Raw genomic sequence first — 26,720 nt, 5'->3', positions numbered from 1 at the left:
ACTGAGAAGGGGGGTGGAAAACCCTTCATATTTGCAAAAGGGAATTCCAGCTGGACTTGATTGCTTCTAAAAATCCAGAGCCTCCAAGTATCAGAGCCCCTCCACAGGGAGAGAACACAGACCTCCCATGTCTGAGAATGCCTAGTCTCCTCACAATGTACTCTTACTCTAGGAACAACTAGAGCCAATGGGGGGGCGGGGGGGGAGAGAGAGAGAGAGAGAGAGAGAGAGAGAGAGAGAGAGAGAGAGAGAGAAAGAGAGAGAGAGAGAGAGAAAATCCAACTAGCTCTTCCGCTAGTCAGCTTGCTGACTAAAGAGTCCCGGGTTTGATTCGGGTTAAGGAGACATGTCCAGGTTGCAGGCTTGATCCCCAGTAGTTGGTGTGCAGGGGGCAGCCCATCAATAACTCATTCTCATCATTAATCTCTATATCTGTCCCTCTCCCTTCCCCTCTGAAATCGATAAAAATAGGAGTTGTATCAATTCTTAAACACTCAACTATGACTACAGATTACAGAAATGTCATCAGAGAGGACTGTGCAATGATGAAGAGCACTACTACTGTCGGTATGGGTGGGCTCATTCTTACTGTGAGCTTACAGGCAATGGAGAAAGCTCAGACAGCAGCCCAGATCCAAGGGGCAGTCTTCTTCCCTCACTATTAACAGAAATTTTTTGCACAATAATTCTATTCACACACTTTTTCCTTGCCTTAAAATCTTATGGTCTGTTTGTAATCCTCACTGGAGGATATGCCCCCCTGCCCCTAATTTTAGAGAGAGGGAAAGGAGAAAGACAGACAGAAACAGAGACCCAGCCAGAGAGAGCAAAAAACATCAACTGGTTGCCTCCTGTATGCCCCCAACTAGGGATCAAAGTCACAGTCTAGGTATGTGCCCTGACTAGGAATCAAACTGACAATCTTTCAGTGTATGGGATGATGCTCCAGCCAACTGAGCTACACTGGCCAGGGCTCAATATCTTATTTTTTATCAGAGCACTTGGTTTTTATGAGTTCTTAAATAATAAAATTTCCTTACAACTTATAACAGGAAATTGCAAAATATTCACTGGTTCAAAGAAAATATATTTGGAGGGGGTAGGAGCAGCTGGGGAGAGGTCAATGGGGGAGGGGGGGAGACTTATGTAATACATTAAACAATTAAAATTTCTTAAAAAGAAAATATATTTGGGAAGAGAAGATAATTGCATGATCATTGTTCAATGGCCCACAGTCCATTAATTTAGAAAGTGTGACCAAAGATAGATTTTCTTGGTTCTTTATGTTTAATCCCATATAATAAAGAGGTAATATGCAAATTGACCATCATGCCCTCACATAAGATGGCCACCCCCAGGTGGCAACAAGATGGCCACCACAAGATGGCCGGCAGGGGAGAGCAGTTGTGGGCAATTAGGCCAGCGGGGGAGGGCAATTGTGGGCAAACAGGCCTGCAGGAGAGGGCAGTTGTGGGGGGACCAGGCCTGCAGGGGAGGGGAGTTAGGGACAACCAGGTTTGCAGGGGAGGGCAGTTGGGGGCAACCAGGCCTCCAGGTGAGGGCAGTTGGGGGCAATCGGGCCAACAGGGAAGCAGTTAGGCATCGATCAGGCTGGCAGGGAGTGTTTATGGGGTGATCAGGCTGGCAGGCAGAAGCACGTAGGGGCAATCAGGCAGGCAGGCAGATGACTAGTTGTGTACCAACAGTCCTGGATTGTGAGAGGGATGTCCGACTGCCAGTTTAAAAGTCCCAGATTGGAGAGGGTGCAGTCTGGGCTGAGACACACTCCCCACTGCCAGAAGCCAATTCTTGCATGTCAGCAGGGCTGAATCATCTGTAAATGGCTGAGGGTATTTTTCCAAACCTGATAAGAATGCATAAATGATTGCTTACTGCCAGACATCTGAGGGCATTTCAATATACTTGTTATTGCCTCCTCCTGGCCAAAAAACTGAACAGTTGGAGGTAGTATCTCCAATCTGACAATGGATTCTGTATACTAAAACCTCGCCTTTGATGTATATCTACTTTGCCTTAGGACAATTTGTGTTAATAAGAAGCAAGAGGTTTCAAAGAGAAAAGAGAACTTAGTTCCTTTAGCTAAGTCTTCTCTGGCTCCCTAAATGCCTTCCAAAATTGTTTCCTCTCTGGACTCTTGATTCACTTACATACAGAGCCTTCTCCAGATTCCTGAACCCTTCTAGATGCTGAGAAACACACACCGGCATCTCCCATCCAACACCCCCAGTGCATGATTTTCATGCACTGGGCCTCTAGTCTATAATAATAAAAGTGTAATATGCTAATTAGACGAGCTGACCTTCTGGACGAAGCTAATAAAAGAGAAATATGCAAATTGACCACACCTCTGCTACACCTTCAAGCCACGCCCACCAACCAATCAGGAGCGATTATGCAAATTAACCCAACCAAGATGGCTGGTGCCATGGAGCGAGCAGAAGGCTTGGGTTTCCTCAGCAACGAAGGAAGCCAAGCTTCTCACCCACTCTGGCCAGCCCTGGCTCCATTCATGGCTACAAAATTTCAATTATAGAAGATAAATAAATCCCAACAAAAATGGAGGCAGCCACAGAGCTGGAGAGAGCAGGAGGCTTGGGTTGCCCCCTGCAATGGAGAAAGCCAAGCTTCCTAGCTGACTCTGGCCTCCACTCAAAACTACAAAGTTTCAATTATAGAAGATACATAAATCCAAGATACCAGGGCCTCTGCTTGGGTTGCTGAGAGGTGTGGCCGGCCTGCAAACACCACAGGCCCCTCACTCAGGCCCCCGACACCCCAAGGGAATCCCTACTATGATCTAGGACACCCTTCAGGGCAAACCAGCCAGCCCTCACCCATGCAACAGGCCTCTATCCTATCTAATAAAAGGGTAATATGCAAATTAACTGTCACTCCAACACACAAGACTGCTGTCCCCATGTGGTCAAAGATGGCTGCCCCCATGTGGACACAAGATGGCTGCCACAAGATAGCCAGAGGGAGAGGGCAGTAGGGAGGAACCAGGCCTGCAAGGCAGGGCAATCGGAGGCAATCAGACCAGCAAGAGAGGGCAGTTGGGAGGGATCAGGCTTGCAAGGAAGGGCAGTTGGGGGCAGTTAGGGGTGACCAGACCAAGAGAGGAGGGAAGTTGGGGGTAACCGGGCCTGCAGAGAAAGGCAGTTAGGAGATCCAGACCTGCAGAGGAAGGCAGTTAGGGGTGACTAGGCCTGCAGGGGAGGGCAGTTAGGGGCAATTAGGCTGAAAGAGTAGCAGTTAGGCATCAATCAGGCTGTCAGGGGAATGGTAAGGGGGTGATCAGGCTGGCAGGCAGAAGTGGTTAGGGGCAATCAGGAAGGCAGGCAGGTGAGCAGTTGGAAGCCAGCAGACCTGGATTGGGCCTAAATGGGCAGTCGGACATCCCTCAAGGGGTCCCAGATTGGAGAGGGTGCAGGCTAGGCTGAGGGACACTCCCCTCCCCTCCCCCCCCTCCTCCCCATGCATGAATTTCGTGCACCAGACCTCTAATACTTAAATAAAAGAATGTTTTAAAAATAGGAAATCAAAAACAAGAAGAAAGCCCACTGCATGGGAGAACATATTTGCCAATGTTATATCCAGTAAGTGAACTTTTTGAAAGTGAACATACAGAAAGCCAAGAGACATATGAAAACACGCACAAAGATCACCCCTAACTGCCCTCCCCTGCCGGTCTGATCTTACACCCAATTATCCTCCCCTGCCAGCCTAATCATCCAAGAGAAAAAGAATGAAGGTGAACTATAGAGACTAACATATAAAGTCTGATATTTTATATATTACTAGTGGCCCAGTGTATGAAATTCATGCACGGGGGAGAGGGGTGTCCCTCAGCCCAGCCTACACCCTCTCCAATCAGGGATATCCTTCTTGCAATCTGGAACTGCTGACTCCTAACCACTCATCTGCCTGCCTGCCTGCCTAATCACCCCTACCTGCCTCTTCCTGCCTGCCTGATTGCCCCTAACCCCTCTGCCTGCTTGCCCAATCACCCCTGACTCTGCCTGCCTGCCTGATAACCCCTAACTTCCCTCCCCTGCTGGTCTGATCTCACCACCAATTAACATCCCCTGCCAGCCTCATCTTGCCCCCAACTGCCCTCTCCTACCAGCCTGGTTGCCCCCAACTGCCCTCTCCTACCAGCCCGGTTGTCCCCAACTGCCCTCCTGTCAGCCTGATCTCATCCCTAATGGCCCTCCCATGCCAGCCTGATATTGCCCCCAACTGCCTTCCTCTGCCAGCCTGATTTTGCCCCCAAGTGCCTTAAAAACCCCTCCTCAGCCCCCACTTTAGGCTCTGCCTTTGCAGTTCACCCAGATTAGGTTCTGATTGATTGGTTTCTATGCCAGTCAGCATCAAAAGTGCCACCTCCTAGATAGCCATTGGCTCCTCACAGTTCACCCAGATTTGGTTCTGATTGGTCAGTTTCTATGCTAATTAGTGTCAAACGCTCCACCTCCTAGCAGCTATTGGCTCCTCACAGTTGACCGAGATTTTGTTCTGATTGGTCAGTTTCTATGCCAGTCAGCGTCTCCGGGCCTGATCAGCAGCCCCCACAGAAGCCCGGAGAGAAAGAGAGGCATGCTGCTGGCCAGGTACAGAGAAAAAGAGAGGGGCAAAGATTGATCAACAGCTGCCACGGAGACTACAGATTAGACCCTGCTTCTCTCTCCAGGCTTCTCTCTGGGCCTGATCCGCAGCCCCTTCAGCAGTCAGTGTTGGGTTGCCATGCCTGCAGCGGGATAGTCAGTGCTGGGTCACCACGGCAACCCAGCACTGACTGCGGGACTGACTTCTGGTGTTCAGTGGAGCCTTCGGTCCTTACGGTCACTGCCATTGTATATATATAGATAGATGAACTCATTTTTATTAAAAATTATTATATAGGCTAAGCCTGTTAACTGACTCAGCCAGGTCCATTGGTTGGTTAATGAGAAAAAGGTTAAAGCACTTTGAAACATATTTTAAGTACTTCATTTTAGTTTTAAAAATATGTACATTCATTTTCAATCTTTGGATATAGGACCAAGGACTTTTCTTTAACTATGGGCCCACCTGTTCTTTCTTAATAAATCATATCCTTAAAATATTGTTTAAGATTTCTGGTTTGTTTCTTTAAAATGCGGTGAGGACTTAAAAATATTCCCAAAGCAAACCAGGTACACACTCTATCTAGATTTATATTTCTCCTCAATCTTTTGCAATTATCTCACCCACTAATCATTGACTGCAGTTTATCTAAAGATCTAGCCCTTAGCAATCTTTTTAACACATTAGACTTAGTTGAAATAGAAATAATAATTCTCTTTTAAGCTCACATTTTGATTTGTATATTTTGAAATTTCAAAACTACTATGAGTACAACTAAAATAAAAAATTGACAAGAAAAACAGAAAATCAAAACATTTATTTACTGCCGAAACTGGTTTGGCTCAGTGGATAGAGTGTCGGCGTGTGGACTGAAAGGTCCCAGGTTCGATTCCGGTCAAGGGCACGTACCTTGGTTGCAGGCACATCCCCACTGGGGGGAGGTGCAAGAGGCAGCTGGTCAATGTTTCTCTCTCATCGACATTTCTAACTCTCTATCCCTCTCAATTCCTCTCTATGTAAAATCAATAAAATATATTTAAAACACACACACACACACACAAAAAAAAAAAACCACACATTTATTTATGGATACACTGTTACATAGGAAAAATGTAAAGGAAACAAATGATTACCCAAAAAAATTAGGGACAAGCATTGTAAATAGAAGGGAACATAAAGTAATTTCTGAGGTACTAGCAATGTTCAATTTCTTTACCTGCATATTGAGCTACACAGGTACAATGAGTTGTACTCTAGTATTTTGTGTGCTTTTCTATTAAGTGATATTTTGCAGTAATGTAGCTATAAGAAAAGGAGCTTTGCTGGAAAAATATTTGGAAGGAAGAATGACAAAGAAAGTGTTAATATCTTTATATAAAAAATTCATGCTTAAATAAGTGGAAAATAAGCAAAGTAAAAAAGTTTATATAATATGCTGCCTTTTGTGTAAGAAGGAAAATAAGAATATACCTATATAACTTTGTAAAATAAATATAGTACAGGTAAACTAGAGAATAATTAAGTTGCTTACTTTTGAGGGGATGGGTAGGAAATGAGGTGGAAAAGACAGAAGAAATGAGTGAGCTAGAGGATGAAAGGCATAATACTTAGAATCTTTTTTGACAGTTCTGACAATTATAACCAAGTTAACATCTCACATGCCTCAAACAATACAACAAAACAGAAATTAATATGGGGGGGAGGGACCTAAAATTAAATTCAGAACAAAATAAAATCAACCAAACAACCTAATAAATGAGTAATGTAACCACACTGAAGAGAAAAAAAAAAAAAAGTGAGCCAATATAATTTTTTAATATAGTTTTTATTTTTTTTTAAATATATCTTATTGATTTCAGCCAGGGAGAGGGAGAGATAGAGAACCACCAATAATGAGAAAAAATCATTGATATTGATAGGCTGTCTCCTGCATGCCCCCCACTGAAGATCTAGCAACCTGGGCATGTGTCCTTGACTGGAACCAAATCCGGGACCCTTCAGTCTGCAGGCCGACACTATTCACTGAGCCAAACCTGCTAGGGCTAATATAGTTTTTATTGATTTCAGAGAGAGGAAGAGAGAGGGAGAGAGTGATAGGAACATCAACAATGAAAGAGAATCAACTGGTTGCCTCCTGAAGCCCTCTACTAGGGATCGAGCCTAAAATCTGGCTATGTGCCTTGACCAAGAATCGAATCCACGACCTTTCTGTGTACAGGATGTCTCTCCAACCAACTGAGCCACACCAGCAAAGGCTCAGCCTTACTACTTTTGTTGCAATTTACACTTAAGGTAAAAATTACTTCTAAGTAATTAGCATTTTAAAATATTTTTTAAATTGATATCAGAGAAAAAAAGAGGGAGAGGTATAGAAACATCAATTATGAGAGAGAATAATTGATCGGCTGCCTCCTGCACACCACCTACTGGGGCTTAAGCCTACAACCCAACATATGCCCTGACTGGAACCGTGGTGATGGACTGGAATTGGTGGTATTACTGTGCATTGATGGCTTTTAATAAACATAGATATATGTGTGGAAAAATATGTGTATTCACTCATATGTTAGTATATATCTAGTTCCTAACTGTGTCAGCTGAAAGGGCCAAGAGGCAATGACACAATAGCAAATGAACACACCTAGCTCAAAGATCTTGATTTCCAAATGCATTCTCCACCAAAAGGAACTAGGACCTTAGAAACATGGCTGATTCCAGTCCAAGGTTGGGAAGAACATGGAATATACTACTGTGCCAAAATGTAAAGAAAATGCTTAATGAATGAGAGGGTCATATCAAAAGGACACAGGAATCAGCATGAAGAGGATCTCATGGCCCAATCTGGGACAATTTGAGCATCAATATAAATAATAATAGTCACATGGAGAAGTGCTTACAACAGACATAATAATGTGTTGAAGTAAAATTATATGAACAGAATAATTACAAGTTTTAGTTTCTAAAATATGCACAGAAAATAAAGACAAAGAAAATTCACAAAACTGTTAAAGAATTTGTAGGGTGATGGTATAGACAAGTGAGTTTTTTTCCATTTTTTTTTTATTATTCAAATTGTTAAGTAATTGAATTATTTTAATACTGAGAAATATGAAACTAAAAAAGAAACCAATCTTGTATTTACTACTTTAATCCTTTGTGTTTACAAAGTGCATCTGGAAATATTTGAGAGAGAGAAACAAGGGGGAAAAGTCATGATAAAGAAATTTAGACAAATACTTTAATTTGGTTTCAAACACATATAAGCAGTACACATGTGAGTGAGGAGGCTGCTCAAGTCCTGTAGGGGAAAGGTTACAAAAAAATACATACAAATATCCATCTCAAAAGCATGAGGATCCTTATATCCTTTCTTAAAGAGCATAAAGCGCAAGCACATTCTATACAAATGAGAGTTGTGACAAAGAATTTTAAAGTTCAAGAGCCTGTCACAGTAATGAGGTATAATGATGGAAAAGAAGTCTTACAAGCTTCTCTTGTCCAATACTCACTGAAGTCTCATTCGTTTTTCAGGGGGACCTTTAGTGCTCACTGTCTGTTGGATGTTCTTTGTGGTCTCCTTCTCATCAGACTTCGCAGTTTCTGGTATAGGTTCTGCCTCTTTCTTTGTCTGATCCACTACCCATCAAAAGGAGTTATTTTTTGGAGGAGAATAATAAAGGGATGAGATCAAATTAGATAACCATTAATGTGAATGGTTCAAACTCTTACCAATTCATTTTAGACCTGATTGTATCAAGTTCTAAATTTGTTTCATCAGGCAGATGTATAAAAATCCATTTACAAGTCTAAAAATCGGATAACCCAAGCAAATTTGTGATACTAGATAAAAACACATGGCATTTAATAAGATAGTATACATGATTATTCCACCTGGTTCAATGAATAGGTCAATATCTCCTTTCAATGATGAACCAGAAGACCTTTTTCCATACCAAAATTTGAAGAATCTGAACCCCAAACCTCAAATCAGCTCAGCTTTTCCACAGCTCCTCAATTCCTATTCTTCCCACTCTGATTCACCTTTTAAATACTAACATCACTACCACAAAAGCATCATCTTGCCCAGCCAGCCTGGCTCAGTGGCTGAGTGTCCACCTTTAATCCAGAAGGTCATGGCTCCATTCCCGATCAGGGCACATGCCCAAGTTTCAGGCTTGGTCCCCAGTGTGGGGAGTGCAGGAGGCAGCCAATCAATGATTATCTCTCATCATTAAAGTTTCTATCTCTTTCTCCCTCTCCCTTCCTCTCTGAAATCAATAATCATAAATATTAAGCAACAACAACAACAAAAAAAGCACTGTCTTTTGGCAGTTCAGCAAATCTCAAGGTTAGGAATAACAAACTACAATGAGAGAATCTAGAAAAAGGATGGGGAATGTATAGCTCCTGGCCATATAAGTCCCAAGAAATCATTTGGTCATTAGGCATTAGGGGTGAGTTAACTAAATGTTTGACCAAATACAGCAGGTGAATTTTAAAGCTGATCATTTTGTATGGCACTTGGATGATGTTATAAAAATCCAAATAACCCTTGACAGAAAAAAGGTTCCTCATCCCTGATCTAGAGGACTAAATGACAGTAGCTCATCTCATATGCTAAGTTGTTCCTGAGTTAAACAGGCTGTTTTGTCTTATTTGAAGTTTAACAAGAATATCAGATGAACCATACCTGGGACAGGCTTTTCTCCAGACTTTTGCTATAATGGAAAACAGAGAAAACAAAAGAGTGGGAAGAAGTAGAAGAAAACAGGGCAAATTAGCAGTTTTGTTTTGTTTTCCACTTCATAATTCTTATTAAAATTATACTTTCATTCGGGCATATTCCCTGATGAGTAGGTTTATAAATGACTTCATGAAGAGGAACCATTGTATGTATCATAAAAAGTAAATTTATCATTTTCTAATTCTTATTCACCTGTTGAAAAAGAACAAATCTAAAATTGGAACAAACGAGTCAAATATAAATAACTCCCGAACACCTACAAAACCTGTAAAGGATCCATTAAGGACTGAGACTAACCAGGAGAATAATATGTTCACATATTCCATCACATGCCTACTTCACTTCAAAAGCTCATTTAGTAAAATAGCAGGTAGATTTACTATTATTGTTGGAACTAATGGAATTCATGTATTTTAAATACCAACATGATGTAACTCTTACTATTACTCCTGCCTCCTCCATTTATCATGGCAAACCTTTTGCCTCAAATGTTCTGTGGGGTATTTTTTGTTACTAAAGTTTCAACCATTCTGTCATTTAAGTTTTAACCATTTTGTCACATCAGGCTGGAAGTGAGCACTTAAGAGTAATACAGCATGAGTTTCAGATTCTAGTTTTATTATTATCTATGACATTTTCGGCAATCTTTTGAATGAAAATATTGTCTATATGTAGGCCTTATAGTTTGTTAAAACACAAGGAGAAATTAAACTTAAGAGCACAGAACAGTGTTATTTCTATTCCCTTTACTCACTTTCTCCATTAAGTCTTTTGAAAACCTCTCTTTTGATTCAGAGATCATTTTTAAATAATAAAGAAAATCAATATTTTTAGGTCACATCTGAAACAGTTCTCAATTAGAAACAAATATAACAGGCTCTGACCAGGTGGCAGAATTGAATAGAGCATTATCCTGACATGCCAAGGTTTGGGGTTCGATATCTGATCAGGGCACATACAGGAAGCAGCCAATGAATGCATAAATAAGTGGGACAGCAAATTGATATTTTTCTCTCCACCCACCCCCTTTCCTCTTTCTCTTACTCTCTAAAAATCAATAAAAATAACTTTTTAAAAATGCCAGGAAATAGTATTAAATTTACCACACATGTTCTCATTACCTGCACAAATTTGGGTGGAAATTTTTGTCTGAGGTCTAGGAGTAAAGCATCCACACGTTGCCTCTGGAAAATAGAGCTTGGTTCTTCTTTCCTTTTGGTTTTAGGTTTAACTTTTTCTGTTAAAATATGAAGTCCAAATCAAAATATTGCCTAGTTTGGTGTTCTTTATTTCACAAATTTTTATCCATCATGAATATATTCAAGCTTCATTATTTTTTACGGCTGCTAGTTAAAACATAATCTCCCAAATAAGTTAAACTGAGCATATACACAGAAGTATTCTAACTCTCCCTCTTAAATGAACTTAACATTCTAGCATTTAAAAAGTTGATGTTACCCTGGCTGGTGTGGCTCAGTTGAATGGAGCATTGGCCAGTGCACTGGTTTAATTCCTGGTCAGGGCACAATCCCTGACAAGGGTGTGAAGGAGACAGCTGACTGACATTTCTCTCTCACATGATGTCTCTCTCTCTCTCCTTCTCTCTCTTTCTCCCCCACTTTCTCACTCCCCCACAGACTCCTTTCCTCTCTCTAAAAATCAATAAAAATATTTTTAAAATAAATAAATAAAAGCTGATGTCTTTTAAAGATACTTTAGTTTTAACTTTGTCAACTATATGATTGTCTAACTAGTATGCTATACACCTGAAACTAATACAAAATAGTATTGAACGTAAATAATGGAAAAAAAATTTAGTATATAAGCATGGGTAGAAAAAAGAATTTTAAAGCTAAAGTTTTCCATAATTACCAAAATCACAATCCAGATTATTTGTTTGAAATCATTAAAAAAAGAAGAAAAAAAGAAAACAGGACAAACCAAACAGAAGGTCCTCAAGACAAGAAAGAACTTATAAGAGAAATTCTTAAATTAATTACATAGAATTTCCCTGGGGCAGGATATATATTGGGAGATGGTCTCTAAATGAAGAGACCAGATAAGTTTCATTCGAAACATTTCATTAGGGTAGGGGCAGAGAGCTCTTAGAAGTTTATTTAACTAATGTAAACTTTCCTACATCTGATGTTGCAACTTGCAACAACTATTAAGAATAAATATAGCCCAGCTGGGTGTAGCTCAGCAGTTGAGCATCAATCCAGGAACCAAGAGGTCACCGGTTCGATTCCCAGTCAGGGCATATGCCCAGGTTGCAGGCTCGATCCCCAGTGGAGTGTGTGCAGGAGGCAGCCAATCAATGATTCTCTCTCATCATTGATGTTTCTATCTCTCTCTCCCTCTCCCTTCCTCTCTGAAATCAATAAAAATATATATTTTTTAAAAGAATAAATATAACTGTAACTGAGAGACCATTCAAGCCACAAGCCTGAATTCTACTTAAAGGCTACTTTTCTGTTAGTAATTAATGCTGAATTGCTATTTCTCGGAGGAGGAAATACAGACGACAGGTATTCTGCTATAGACACACTTCTAGTACTTATTGGTAAAATATGGTATAGCACGAGTAGCAGATGAACAGTTATGGAAATTGGGGAACCTGGCATTACAACAAGTGATAACATGGAAAAATAAAAAGACTGGTCACCTGGGCATAAGGCTCTAAGAGCATCTCCCCTAGTTTTAAGCCTGGGAGATTCCGGTTCCTAATTTCAAGATGACTCTACAGTTAGGTAAGCAAGAAATTTCATCATAACTCAGTCCTCATTATTGATTTCTCTGCATGCTCCAAATATTTAAAAAACTTGAATCCACTTATCAAAGATTATCATTTACCTAACAGGTTGAAATGTATATCTGTTCCTATGAGAAAGCTATTATTACCACATCTATTTATATAAATAGTAGCTGTGACAAGGTGATAATCCTATGAAGAATTTTCCTAAGGGGAAGTAAAACACACCTATAAATCATCAATAGCTGTTTACCTGAAGAAAACAGATTCATTCTCAGATATCAGAAAATGTTTTCATAAGGTCCAGGTGTCCTACCTACCTTGCTCTTCATGATCTTTGAAGTGCCACCAATACCCTTTGGAAGGATGATATCGACAGTATGACATCGCTTCATCAAAAGCGGACTGAATGCCATGCACCGCAGTGAGCTTGTAAAAAGAAAATGAATTCCCAATTTCTCGTTAATAATGCTCAAAACATTTTAATACCCAACACTTTATACTAACTTACGCAAGGGTCTCTGTTTGGTTCTTGAAAGCAAGGTGGCTCAAGTAAATGTTTTTAGTGTTGAAATAATGTGAAGACACTTACCACTCTAGAGTTTATAACTGATCCCAAGTCTGGTGCCTGGTAGATCACTCCAGCAATGATATAGTAATCAGCCAGTGGGATAACTAAAGCAGAAGGGGAAAAAAACATTTATGAATACAGCTATGTACACAAACTACTAAATAGATTTCCATACAAAGAAAAACTAAAATTTGACATTTTCTCATATTAACACTTAAGGCAGGGCCTGGCATGCAGAAGGCAGCTGATCAGTGATTTTCTCTCATCACTGATATTTCTATCTCTCTTCCTCTCTCTCTCTCTTCCTCTCTGAAATCAATAAAAAATATTTTTTTTAAATGTCCTGTTTTTGTAAATAAAGTTTTATTATAAAACAGCCACTCCCATTCATTTACATTATTATCTACAGCTGCTAGGTGAGTAGTTGTCACAGAGACTATGAGCCCCACAAAGCCTAAAACATTTACTGTGGACCTTCACAGAAAAAAATTTTGTCCATTCTTGCCCTAGAGCAGTAAATCACCTGAGTATCCTGTTAAAATCAGATTCTTAATCAGCAGTCATAGTGCATTTCTAACAAGTGATCCAATGCTGTTGTCAGTCAACCACACTTTGTGGAATAAGACCTTACAGCCAAGAGATTTACAGCCTAGGGTAAAGGTAACAGATATGCTGAGCTTGCCTCTGTGCTCCCTCCCATCCTGAATCCGAAAAAATAAAACAGCTGCTAGGGAGATTGGTGCTATCCTGTATAGCTTCTATACCTTGAACCCTCTCACCATGGAACTCTTATCCGTGGTCTTGCCTTTGTTCTAAGGTTCTCTTTTTTAAAAATCCTCACCTGAGGATATTTTCATTGATTTTAGAGGGGAAGGGAGAGAGAAACATCAATTGGTTGCCTCCTGTACACATCCCAACCAGGATCAAACCCATCACCTACGTATGTGCTCTGACCAGGAATCTAATCCACAACCTATCAGTGTATAGAAGGACGTCCCAACCCACTAAGTCACACTGGCCAGGGCTAAGGTTCTCTTTTTCTCTGTACAAAAGCTCTAGATTTTTTTTTTTAAAATATATTTTATTAATTTTGTACAGAGAGAAAGGGAGAGAGATACAGTTAGAAACATTGATGAGAAAGAGTCATCGATCAGCTGCCTCTTGCACACCCCGCACTGGGGGTATGCCCGCAACCAAGGTACATGCCCTTGACCGGAATCGAACCTGGGACCCTTCAGTCCCCAAGCCGACGCTCTATCCATTGAGCCAAACCGGTCCCGGCTAAAAGCTCTAGATTTTTTTAACTAAATTTAAGTTCTTGATTCTAGAACTCCTTTAACAAGTCACTCTCTGGAATTAATACCAAAGCTGTTACTAAATGTCTTTATGAGGGATTTTAAAATTAGGGGATGTGCTGGTCACCTTTGGAAGTGACTAACGCTGTGATTCAAAATCAAATCTGCATTCTATACTCTTCAGTGTGATTTCTAAGGCAAGTTTTTGTTTGGTTAGATATACCAGGTAAGACTTGTGGTTGAATGTGTCAATGAGGATTTTCAACTAACCTTCTAAGAATTTGATAAAACTACACCTACCATGTATTTTCTAACAGAATTAGACTCAGTGGTCTGAGATGAAAAGGAAGTTACTTGGAATGATCAAGGTTCAGTTGGAATGCCAACACTGTGCTCACAAGAAGACGTGGTTTCTTTTTTTTTTTTTTTTTTTTTAAATATATTTTATTGATTTTACACAGAGAGGAATTGAGAGGGATAGAGAGTTAGAAACGTCGATGAGAGAGAAACACCGACCAGCCGCCTCCTGCACATCCCCCACTGGGGATGTGCCCGCAACCAAGGTACATGCCCTTGCCCGGAATCGAACCCGTGACCTTTCAGTCCGCAGGCCGATGCTCTATCCACTGAGCCAAACCGGTCCCGGCAAGACGTGGTTTCTATATAGCGAGTTGCTCTATTAGTGCTTGTAGAGCTGTCCCTGGGCATGGTGGGAGACTCCTAGTGTCCAAGCATGTGACTAGTGGAACTCCTTTTAAAACGTTTCCTAAGTGATAAAGCTATGTCTGCTATACCAGCCTGACTAGACAATTTGTACGAAAAATATGATATCCTTCTAAGGCTCTGGAATTTTAGCAGGCATAAGAAGTCTACATGATTAGCCCTCGTGTCCATTCTTGCCCTAGAGCAGTAAATCACCTGAATATCCTGTTAAAATCAGATTCTTAATCAGTAGGCATGGTGCATTTCTAACAAGTTCCTGAACAGACAAATACACATGGAGCTGCATTTCACTGCTGGAGGGTATACTTGGTGTAGCCCCTCACAGAGGGGAAAGTATAGAAAGCTTACACCTGGACAGAGCCCACTTGATATGGCTTTCTAACTTATTGATCTGGCTGGGGAGTCTTACTGTGTTGCCTTAACAAAACTTACGCATGACTAACTATATGCTGAGTCCCCCTAGTAAAGCATTGAACATATATATTGGCTTGGGGATGCCCAAAAGAGAACCCAAGAAAACAAACAAACAAACAAAACAAACACACACACACACACACACACACACACACACAAACAAACATCTGGATAGCTCAGAAAGTAAATAAATCATGTATTTTAAGAAAAAAATGCCTGAAGTTTACACATTTTACCTTGGGTAGGGGACTGCCGCTGTTGCTTCCGAATGATAAAAAGAATGGGCTCTTGAGCATGTAAAAGGATGTATTCCACTCCGACCATCTGACTGAATGAAAATAGAACACAGACATCCAGAGATCTATGAATGACCTATAAACAATTCTATAGAACATTCAAATTATTATATAAAAGTATAACAACACTGTAAGTAGAATTAAAACTGCCTGTGTTTGATATCAAAACCTGGCTGTTTAATAAAACTGGCTATTTTCCGAGGTAGTCAAATACAGATAAAGATCTGGTTTTTAAACAACAAAATCCTATCTAATAAAAGAGTAATATGCAAATTGACTGTCACCGCCAACACACAAGATGGCTACCCCATGTGATCAAAGATGGCTACCTCCATGTGGATACAAGATGGCCACCACAAGATGGCCAGCAGGGAAGGGCAGCTAGGAGGGACCAGGCCTGCAAGGGAGGACGGTTGGGGGCGATCAAACATGAAGGGGAGGGCAGTTAGGTGATCAGGCCGGGAAAGTAGGGAAGTTAGGGGCAACCAGGCCTGCAGAGGAAGGCAGTTAGGGGTGACCAGGCCAACAGAGGAGGGCCTGCAGGGAAGGGCAGTTGGGGGGGGACCCAGACCTGCAGGGGAGAGCAGTTGATGGGACCAGGCCTACAAGGGAGGGCAGTTGGGGTGATCGAGCCTGCAGGGGAGAGCAGCTAGGGGAGACCAGGCCTGCAGGGGAGGGTTGTTGGGGGCAAACAGGCTGGCAGGGGAGCAGTTAAGCATCAATCAGGCTGGCAGGGGAGCAGTTAAGCATCAATCAGGCTGGCAGGGGAATGGTTATGGGGTGATCAGGCTGGCAGGCAGAAGTGGTTAGGGGCAATCAGGAAGGTAGGCAGGCATGCAGTTGGGAGCCAGCAATCCTAGATTGTGAGAGGGATATCCAACTGTCCCTTTAGGCCCGATGAGCCTAAATGGGCAGTTGCACATCCCTCAAGGGGTCCCAGATTGGAGAGGGTGCAGGCTGGGCTGAGAGACAAACAGCCCCTCATGCACGAATTTCATGCACCAGGTCTCTAATTTATTTATAAAATTTCATGAACTTAAATTTTCATCATAAAAGTATACTGAAGAGCATGTTTCAAAAAAGGCAACCAAGCCCAGCCGCAGTGACTCAGTGGTTGAGTGTTGACCTATGAACCAAGAAGTCATGATTCGATTCCCGGTCATGGCACATGCCCAGGTTGCAAACTCAATCCCCAGTGTGGGGTGTGCAGGAGGCAGATGATCAATGGTTCTCTCTCATCATTGATGTTTCTATCTCTCTCCCCCTCTCCCTTCCTCTCTGAAATCAATAAAAAAATAATAATAATAAATATATATATATATCAACCAAAATACCATGATGCCTCTTGATCTGGGAGATCTATAAATATATGTAAAATATAAAAGTATCCATGATGAAGACTATTCATGTTTTGACTGTATATGTCAACTATATATTCTACCCAACTAGAAAATATCAAAAACTTTATTCTTGCCCCACTGCATTTTTTTATCTGGCAGATTATGTTTAAAACAGTAAGTTGTCTTAATAGTTATAAATATTTGTCTCATAAACAAAAATTATTTAAAATACCACAGAAATTTAATTTCATGAATTCTTCCTAATGTTTAGCTGATAGATTAAAAATAAACCACTTTGTTTCAGAAACTTTTATAACAGTAATAAATTCTTAACGTCCTAAGTCTGAAGAATCTTGCTTTGTTAAGTTTAGCTAAAATTTTTTCTTTGTCATACAAAGATAAATCTACTATAAACCTACTAAAGACACTAAAGTACATGTAGAGGAGACAAAAATATAGTTACTAGATTGAGAATAACAGGTGCATTGCTCAGATCTACATTTAAACCTCACAGCTATATTTTAATTGGACAGTAATACCATATACAAAGTTATTACAGAAAAAACTTCCTAAGCAACCAATGACTACTAAAAATTCCTTTGCCAATCAAAATTTGTTATGAACCCAAACAAACTCAAGTCTTTCAAAACTTCTACTCTGTACTTCATGATCCACAGCTTGAAAGAATTGTTCACTGCAGAATCTCTAAATGGCAAAGATGCTGTTTTTTTTACAATAACTTACTTTAAGTGTTCTAATGTTAGTCTCTGCATTTTGACCACTTCATTATTACACGTTCTGTCATAAAAAGGATTACTTCTTTCTGAAAAGTAATCTAGGACACTTCCACTGTTCAAAATGGGGATCCATGTACTGTCAACCCAAGAGATTCCGAGTAGATTATCTATAAGAAAGAAACAAAACAATAAAAGATTAGAAAAGAGAAAAAAATCGAATCTTACAAATATATCTCATGTTGTAAGCACTATAAATAGAAGGAAGACATGAATCTTAATTTACATACTCTCACAGTCTAATAGAAGAGACTAGTACACAAGAAATCAATAACAACTCAAGTGCTATAATAAAAGTATGAATGTTTTATGAGAGCACAGTGGAGGGAGCAAAGTACTTTACCTGAGGAAACTGGAATGATTTTTTATAGGGTGAGGGTTTTAGCGCTATCCCATCCTATATAATAAAAGGCTAATATGCAAATAGACCAAATGGCGGAACCGAACAACTGGTTGCTATGATATGCGCTGACCACCAGATGGAGCACGTGGAACATGGCAGGCATCAGCAGCAAGCAGCAGAGAGCAGAACATGGTGGGCATAAGCCACAGCAAGATGGTGGAGCAGGAGCATGAGGTCAAGGCAGGGTGTCAGTTGCTATCATGGGGGCGAGCCTCTGAAAATTCTTTGCTCCTGTGCGCTGTGGTCCAGTGGTCCCAACCAGTGTTCACACCTGCCTGGTGCTCACACCTGCTGCCAGCGCCAGCCCTGCTCACACCTGCTACTGGCATCCAGCGCCAGTTGTGATCACTCAACACCGTCAGTGGGTGCAAGTGGCAGCTGCCGGACCCAATTGCCCCTGAGGGCTTCTACACCTCCCCTTGCTCCTGAGGGGCAATTGGAGCAGCAGCCACAGCTTGCACCCACTGACGGCGCTGACTCCACTTGCACCCGCTGCTGGCACCAGCCCCAATCACTCCATGCCATCATCGAGTGCGAGCAGGGCCAGCACCATCAGCGTGTGGGAACCATGGCAATGGCAGTGGAAGCAAGGCTGCCGGCAGACAGGGGACTGGGGGCCATCACAGGAGGGGCCGAGTAGGGTCATGGAGGATGGATCGAGACCCACCCCTGTACCCACCACAACCTCAAGACTCACAGTTCCTTTCAAAGTGCACAAATTCGTGCACTGGGCCTCTAGTATGTTAAAGAATAAATAGAGGGTCAAGCTGGAAAAGAGGAGCAAAGCAATTCTAAGCAGAGAGAATGCATATACAAAGATGGGGAAATATAAAAATATATGTTTCAAGGATAATTTGATTAGATGGAGAAATATAAGACTTGAAATTTAAAGAGATCTTTCAAAAAATTAGAAAGCCTAAGTTTTTATATGTTGGCAATTAATTTAAAAGTTTTCAAACAACATTCATGCCAGAGAAAACACATCCAGAGCCACCAGTTTGTAACATCCCAATTAGGGACCAAGAAATAAATTAGGAAGTTATTATTATAGATGAGATGATACAAAAGTTAAAGAGCAAATGAGAAGTACAATGCCCTTAATTATAAATCATACAATTTCATATTTTAGAATAGAATTAAGTTTGAAATTTTTCAAAATGCACAAAGAAAAAAAAAGACATGGTAAAATAGAGCTAGACACCTTTAATTAATGATCTTTTATTAGCTAATGGATGCAATGATGTTTCACAACACTAACTATACTAAATACCACTAGGTGTGAGTCATGACCATCAAAATGCCTATATAATATTAGTTGAAGAAGGAAGTATTAAAAACCTCAACCTCTTCTATACTGTAATTGCTTCTAGCATCTTTGAAGAAGTCAGCCCTAACCCAAAGTGACAAGCAATTCTGAGCAAAATGAATTGAGAAAAAGTAAGTGTATAAAGGTAAAATGTGCTGTGTGCATTATAAAGGAAATAAATAGATGAATATGTTAATGATGAAATAATCAGTAGAGACTATTAAGATGGTTCATCATAAATGGATCATACCATAACCAAATACTGTGTATAACAAGCCAGAAAATAAAAAGATTTCCTAATGAAAAACTACTAAGTAGAGTGTTGACCTGTAGACTGAAGAGTCCCAGGTTTGATTCCAGTCAAGGGCATTTGTAGAGAAAAATTTTAGGTTTCTTTATCACTTACATAGCAGAAACTACATATATATGGTATCATAATAAGTATTGACAATAAATTGTTAAAATATTACAGATCATTTCCAGAAAGAAAATAATCTGCAGAAACAAAAAAATGTTTAGTGAAGATCCTACCTACCAACAATTATGGATAATCAATACATATGAGCATGAGATGATGAGAACCTATCCTATATAATAAAGAGGTAATATGCAAATTGACTGTCACACCCTCACAAGATGGCTGCCTAGGACCTGGCTGGCAGGGGGTTAGTGAGGGATAACCAAATGACTGAACAAGCAGGCTATGTGGGGCAACCAGGCCAGCAGGGAGGGGGCTGTTAGGGGCGATCAGGCCAACACACAGAGGCAGTGAGGGGTGATCAGGTCAGCAGGGAGGGAGCACTTGGGGGGTCGAGCAGGCCGACAGGGGGGGCAGTTAGGGGCAAGCAGGCAGGTGACAATTAGGAGCTAGTGGTCCAGGATTGTGAGAGGGATGTCCCACTGCCAGTTTAGGCCTGATCTCTGGGATCGGGCACAATCTGTCAGTTTGACATCCCTGAGGGGTCCTGAATAAGAGAGGGTGCAGGCTGGGCTGAAGGGGAAACCCCCCCCCCACCACCACCAATGCATGAATTTCGTGCATGGGGGCCTGTAATAGGAAGATAAGGAGCAATCCTCCAATTATCTCTCTGGCCTCATCTCCTTCCCGCCTCTTTTCTGATTCTCTTCAGCCATACCTGCCTCTATGCTGGTCCTCTAACACACCAGGCATCCTCTCATGTTAGAGCCTTTGCAAAGACTCTAACAAATCCAAATAAAAAGTAAAACATAGGAGAAAAATCAAGATGGCGGCATAGGGCAGATACCCGAATGCAGCCTACCACAACAAGTTTGAGTTTGGAACTGAAAAACGGGAAACATTGCCCTGAGGCACCGGACAGCTGGCTGAGGGGAGGCTCTACCATCTGGGAAGGAGAGAGAAGGCGCGCTGAACCTCAGGAACCGTGAAGGTACAAAAAACTGTGCACGAAAAGGCAGCCGCAGACTTGGCTGCCAGCTTGCTTGCAGAGCGCAGAGAGGGCGGGCCGAGTTCACTACCGGTTTGCTCCCTGCGCGCGGAGAGGGCGGACAGCTAATGCACGGCTGGCTTTCTTGTTCGGGAGAAAAACAGGACAGCCCTATTGCGCTGATAGATGGCCCCAGACAGAGAGAGGCCAGACTGGGCGGGGATCTCTCGGAGGTGTGTGAAGCCAGCGGCCATTGCTGCGGGACTCAGAAACCAGACCCTCGTAGGGAAGGGCTGAATAAAGCTTGTCTGCACCAACCGAGACTACACCCCATCCAAGCGGAGCACAGAGGCCCTTCCAGTGGCTAACTTCCTCGTTCGCTGCCAATAGGACTCGCCTAGGGAGGGGCAGACAGGAATCTAAAGCTTGTCTGCGCCTATACCAAAGAGGTGCACGCGCCTGCAACCAATTGTGCAGGATTCAACAAAGCTTGTCTGTGCCACCCCGAGACTCCGCCCCATTCAAGCAGAATACAGAAACCCTCCTAGCTGAGACACTTCTGATCCTCATAGCCAATTGGCTTGGAGATCAACGCTTCCCAGTGATACCAACAACAAGCAAGGCTTAACAACAAGACTGCACACAAAGCCCACAAAGGGCTACACCAAGACTGTCCACCTCAGGTAACTGGGAGGCTGACTCACTGAACCATATAGGACACCTTAGCACACAAAGCCACCCTACCAACTCAGGGAAGCTGTGAAAATGCCAAGACAAGAAAACAGTTCACAAACAAAAGAAATGGAGGAAAAGAAGAGACTGGATATAGAGTTCAAAACCAAGCTTATAAGGTTTTTCAAGAATTTCCTAGAAAAGAAACAGAGAGAAACCAAGATGGCGGCATAGGTGAGCAACTGGTCTGCCGCTCCCACAACAATTTAAAAATTAAAACTAATATGAAGGACATCTATCATCCAAAACCACAGGAAGGAGGTACTGGGTAGTTAAAAGGCAACAATTAACATGATAATAAGAGCAATGAGGGACAGATGGGGCTCTTAAAATGTGACCAGCTGGAGAAATGGAAGAATGGCAGGTCCAGAGCAGCAGCAGCCAGGCCTGGAGCAGCAGCAGCCAGGCCTGGAGCAGCAGCAGCCAGGCCCAGAGCAGCAGCAGCAGCCAGGCCCGGAGCAGCAGCAGCAGCCAGGCCCGGAGCAGCAGCAGCAGCCAGGCCCGGAGCAGCAGCAGCAGCCAGGCCCAGAGAAGCCAGGCCCAGAGCAGCATCCAGGCCCAGAGCAGCATCCAGGCCCGGAGCAGCAGCAGCCAGGCCCCGAGCAGCAGCAGCCAGGCCCCGAGCAGCAGCAGCCAGGCCCCGAGCAGCAGCAGCCAGGCCCGAGCAGCAGCCAGGCCCAGAGTGTTGTGGGGTCGAACCCTGGGTTCAAAATGAAAGGAAAGAAGGAGCAATGCAGCCAATTCGGGTGCCAGAGTGTTATGTCCATCATCACAAAGGACTCAGAGAAGCTCCTGTGTCTCTTCACCCAAAAGGACTGAGAGTTGCCCAGACGACAGCAAAGTGGGAGAAGAAAAAGCTACGCAGGGGACTGAGGTGCCAACATGGAAATCAACTGAAGAAATTAAAGGCTGAAGTGGAAGCTACTTCTTTAATCATGTCCCTGCTCATGCTAGCATCTGTTAGCTTCCAGTCTTTTGCAAAGTCTTGTGCAGCAAGTCCAAGTACTCTGAGTAAATCTACACCAGCAACAAAAGAGACTCATTTAGTAGCTAAAAATATTAATATGTCCATAATTCTGATTTCTCATTTTGTTGTTTTGCATTGGCATTGTTGTTATTATTTAATAGCCAGAGTTTTGCTCTTGACATTCAATTTTTGAAAATAACATGTATGTAATTTAGTTTTTGCATGGGCATTGTTTGCAATTATTTTTAATTTTAGAGCCCTATTATTAATGTTTAAATTTTATTTTAATTAGTAAAAAAGGGTGAGATGTAGAGAGCGGCCTGAGAAGGCACATGGACATTCTTTTAATTCTTATGAGCTGAGCCCAAGGGCAGTAGCAGAATTCTCTTATCAGTACTGATTTCTTAATCCATGTGCTTGGAATGAGGAACAAAAATAAGACCTTGACTCACCCAGGTCTCCATATGCTAAATCTTGTACCAAAAAATAAGGAGCTTACCCAGATTTTGATTAATAGGATCTGGGCACACCCGAAACTCCTTTTGACCTTAAACTCCCCTTTGGAAGCCAATTAAAAATAACTAACTAACTAAATAAATAAATAAAGTTAAACTGAAAAAGTCTGAACTAAATGTTTCCTTTTTATTTAGTAGCAAGGGTGCATGGTGACATGACTCCCAAACAGCTCTCTAACAATCAGCAAGTGTTAAAATTAGGCACTGGAAACATGACTTATACAAAAGAAAAATATGTAAAAGTATTTTTCAGAAATGCTGAAGATCACTGGACATTTTGAATAATTATAAAATGAGAATATATCTGCAATAAGCATGCTAGACTCCATCCACTTTGATTAATATAGAGAAAGGAATCTCAAACATTTCCCATTAAAAATCAAGTATATATATATATAGCCCTTGCCAGGTAGCTCAATTGATTAGAGTGCTGTCCCCATACACTAAGAAACAAATTAGACCACTGCTCAGGGCACATACAAGAATCAACCAATGAACGCATAAATAAGTGGCACAACAAATCTCAATCTCTCTTCTCTCTCAAATCAATAAAAATCAAGTATATACAAAAACAACCTACATGGAAATGATTTGAAGCATATTATACTTAAGCATCTTGAGTGGTTTCTGTTTTTGTTAATCCTCACCAGAGGATACTCTTTCCCGTTGACTTTTAGAGATGAGTAGGAGGAAGGGGAGGGGGGAGAAACATCAATGTGAGAGAGAGGCATCAATTTTGGCTGCTTCCCCCACCACCCCTGACCAAGGCCGGGATCAGATCTACAACCCAGGCATGTGCCCTTGAACAGAATGGAACCCGCAACCCTTCCGTGCACCAGCGGATACTCCAACCACTGAACCACACCGGCCAGGGCTATAGTTAAAACATTATTTGAGGAAAGCCCCTTTACTTTAGTCTGATGGGGGTGGGGGTTGAATCTCAGCTTGCACCAAGGTATGTACAAAAATTCACACTTCCTTTAAGAAAAGTACCACGAAGTTTCAACTGGAAATAAATCCACCTTGGGAGTTTCATACAGGTGTAGGGAGTTTTGTGGGAGATAAAGATAATCTCGGGCAGTTCTCTCCGCTGAGTTTTTTTCCTGGGAATTTTCATGATCCCTCCTCCCAACCTGGAGGCACCTGGTCTGTTGAGAACTAGGTTCTCACGCTTCAGCTGTTTTTTTTTAATCGCCCTTCCGGTTGGTTCCCTCCTTGGAATACCAGAGCACAATTTCTAGGCTTTTGTTTGTTTGATTTGGTTTGGTTTTCAAATTCACTGAAGGGTGGGCTGAGAAGAGGGTGTGTAGCTTAATGCCCCCCGAGATCAAGCAGCGATGAAGGCAATGCGCCTCCATAAACTTAGTCACTGGCTCGACAAATATTTTAGTGCCTTTATAGTTCAGCTGTCAAAAAAGAAACGACCCCTCGGTCACTGTTGGGTGTTTGATGGGAGGAACTTTGGGCTCAAAAACAAAACAAGAAAATCTTAGGGGTCATTGCAGGATGGGAGAACAGCCAGTAAAATGGCCTGATCCAAGGTAGAGCTTGTTTAGGAAGAATGAGTAACGAGGCTACTACTCCAAAGAAGATGGGTGACAGAAGGTATCATTCAAAACTACCGGGGGGGGGGGGGGGGGGGAGGGGGAATGGAGGTAGGGAGGGTGGATATTTGTAATTATTCATAGCTCTGGCAGTATTTTCAGTTTCCTTCTGTTGTGTACTCAAAGGATTATGTTACCTCATTAAAGAACACTGTACAAATTTTCAAAACAAACAAACAAAAAATCTTAGGGGTCCAGGCTCAGGGACGCAAAGCGCGCGATGTCAGAAATAAAGCAACCACGACGCCAAGTCCCAGGAGGTGAACCAAGTCACGTCTGTTCATCACCCCACCTCCCGCTCTGCCATCCCTTCACCCGGCAGCCCCAACATTTACTGTAGAAATGTGTGTGTGAAACAACACTGCGGGTTTGAGGGCTCAAAACAGCCTTCCCCAATCCCTTGGTTTCGACATTTCTAAAGAGACCCCGCGAAACAGGGGGGGAGGGGGGAAACTAGGCTCTTTTTCGCCAGACGGAAGCTTTGAGTCGTCCACAGAAAGCGCTTGGAGACATCGCAAAGGAGCGTGAGCCCCGCCCCGCAAGCTAGAAAGCCCCAAACCAGACCCCAGGCCGGCAAGAAGCGAAGGCTGACAGCCCAGGTTACCTCGGATATCCACCGCCGCCATAATTCCAAAACGGTTGGCGGGTTCTCCTTCCGGCGCAGAGATAGCGTAACCACTGTGACGACGGAAGCAGCGGGTAGCAGAGCCTCGGGACCCTGAGGAGACACGCGGAGGGCAGGACGGAGGGGACCTACAGGAGAGCAGGGAAGGAGAGGAGGCCAGGAGCACAGGAGAGCTGCTGGGAGGTGGAGTGACCGGAGAGGAGGGGGAAGCAGCTGGGAGATGGGAGCGGGGGCGGGGCTTGGAAGTGGAGGGCGGGGCTTGGAGGTGGAGCAGGGCGGGAGGTGAGTGGCTGGGCTGGGAGTTGGGGCGGGAAGTGAAGGGGCGGGGCTGGGGGGATGACAGGGGCGGGGCTTGGAGGTGAGGCAAGGCTAGGAGACGAGAGGAATACAGGTGAGGTAGAGAGGGCGGGGAGGGGCGGGGCTTGGAGGTGGAGCGCGGCGGGAGAGGGGCGGGGCTGGGAGATGGACAGGGGCGGAGCTGGGAGATGGACAGGGGCGGGGTGGGAGGTGGAGGGGGCGGGGTGGGAGGTGGGCCGCGGCGGGGAGAGGGGCGGGGCTGGGAGGTGGAGCGCGGCTGGGAGAGGGAGAACTAAGAGAAGAGAGACCCTGCGAGGAAGGAGGCCTGGCATACTTGATGAAAAAAAATGCTGGAGACTGAGCGAGTCCTGCCCCGGCCCACCAATGAGAGATTCAAATATTCGAGCTTGCTTTCCTGTGATCATATTAAAAAACATATTGATTATGCAGAGTTAGGGGTGGGAACATCTTCAAGTTAAAAAGCGCCCTCAGGTGCATCCAATGGGCTGTTAGATTAGGAGCTACTGGCCATTTTATTTTCTACCCTCCCATATGGGTAGGGATGGGAAAGAACTAAGCTGAAAGAATTTGAAAGTCTTTAGCTTTTTTAAAATATATATATATATTATTGATTTTTTTACAGAGAGGAAGGGAGAGCAATAGAGAATTAGAAACATCAATGAAAGAGAGTCATCGATCAGCTGCCTCTTGCACGCCCTCCACTGGGGATGCGCCACAACCAAGGTACATGCCCCTGACCTTCTATCTACTGAGCCAAACCCGTATAGGCGTCTTTAGCTTTTATTGTCACTTAAGTCCATTAAAAGTCTCAATAAGTGCCAAAACCGGTTTGTCTCAGTGGATAGAGCGTCGGTCTGTGGACTAAAGGGTCCCAGGTTCGATTCCGGTCAAGGGCATGTGCATTGGTTGCAAGCACATTCCCGGTGGGGGCATCTGGTCAATGTTTCTCTCTCATTGATGTTTCTAGCTCTCTATCCCTCTCCCTTCCTCTCTGTAAAAAAATCAATAAAATATATTTTTTTAAAAAAGATTTAAAAGTCTCAACATGTTAAGTAAATGTATTACCCTGTTTCCCCGAAAATAAGACAGTGTCTTATATTAATTTTTGCTCCCAAAGATGCACTAGGTCTTATTTTCAGGGGATGTCTTATTTTTCCATGAAGAAGAATACGGTACACATTTATTGTTAAATGAAAGTAAAGGAAATTTATTACCTGTATACGGTAGTATGGTAGTTGTCAACACAAACCAGACAAACTGAATCCTACAGTATCAAGAATTTACTCATT

The 26,720-nt window shown here is 42.6% G+C and overlaps 1 protein-coding gene across 2 annotated transcripts; it reads right to left on the bottom strand.

The window, feature by feature from the left end:
• Nucleotides 1-6,432: 6,432 nt before the first annotated feature.
• Nucleotides 6,433-25,353, bottom strand: MED6 (mediator complex subunit 6). 2 transcript variants are annotated; one of them, XM_084893653.1, is made up of 8 exons: nt 25,093-25,345; nt 17,506-17,665; nt 15,362-15,453; nt 12,715-12,797; nt 12,443-12,551; nt 10,492-10,607; nt 9,317-9,344; nt 6,433-8,262 (listed from the first exon to the last, which is right to left on the bottom strand). In XM_084893653.1, exons 1-8 carry the CDS (start codon nt 25,112-25,114, stop codon nt 8,132-8,134), a joined length of 741 nt encoding a protein of 246 aa, XP_084749779.1. In that variant the 5' UTR covers nt 25,115-25,345; the 3' UTR covers nt 6,433-8,131. The 2 variants fall into 2 exon arrangements, with proteins under 2 accessions (XP_084749779.1, XP_084749780.1); XM_084893654.1 differs by lacking the exon at nt 10,492-10,607 and having other exon boundaries at nt 25,093-25,353.
• Nucleotides 25,354-26,720: the final 1,367 nt, after the last annotated feature.

The sequence above is a fragment of the Pipistrellus hanaki genome (genome assembly GCF_964339955.1).
Source record: "Pipistrellus hanaki genome assembly, chromosome: 1".
NCBI classification, from domain to species: domain Eukaryota; kingdom Metazoa; phylum Chordata; class Mammalia; order Chiroptera; family Vespertilionidae; genus Pipistrellus; species Pipistrellus hanaki.
Note: the sequence above shows the minus strand (reverse complement) of the source record. Positions and strands in the feature narration are given on the sequence as shown.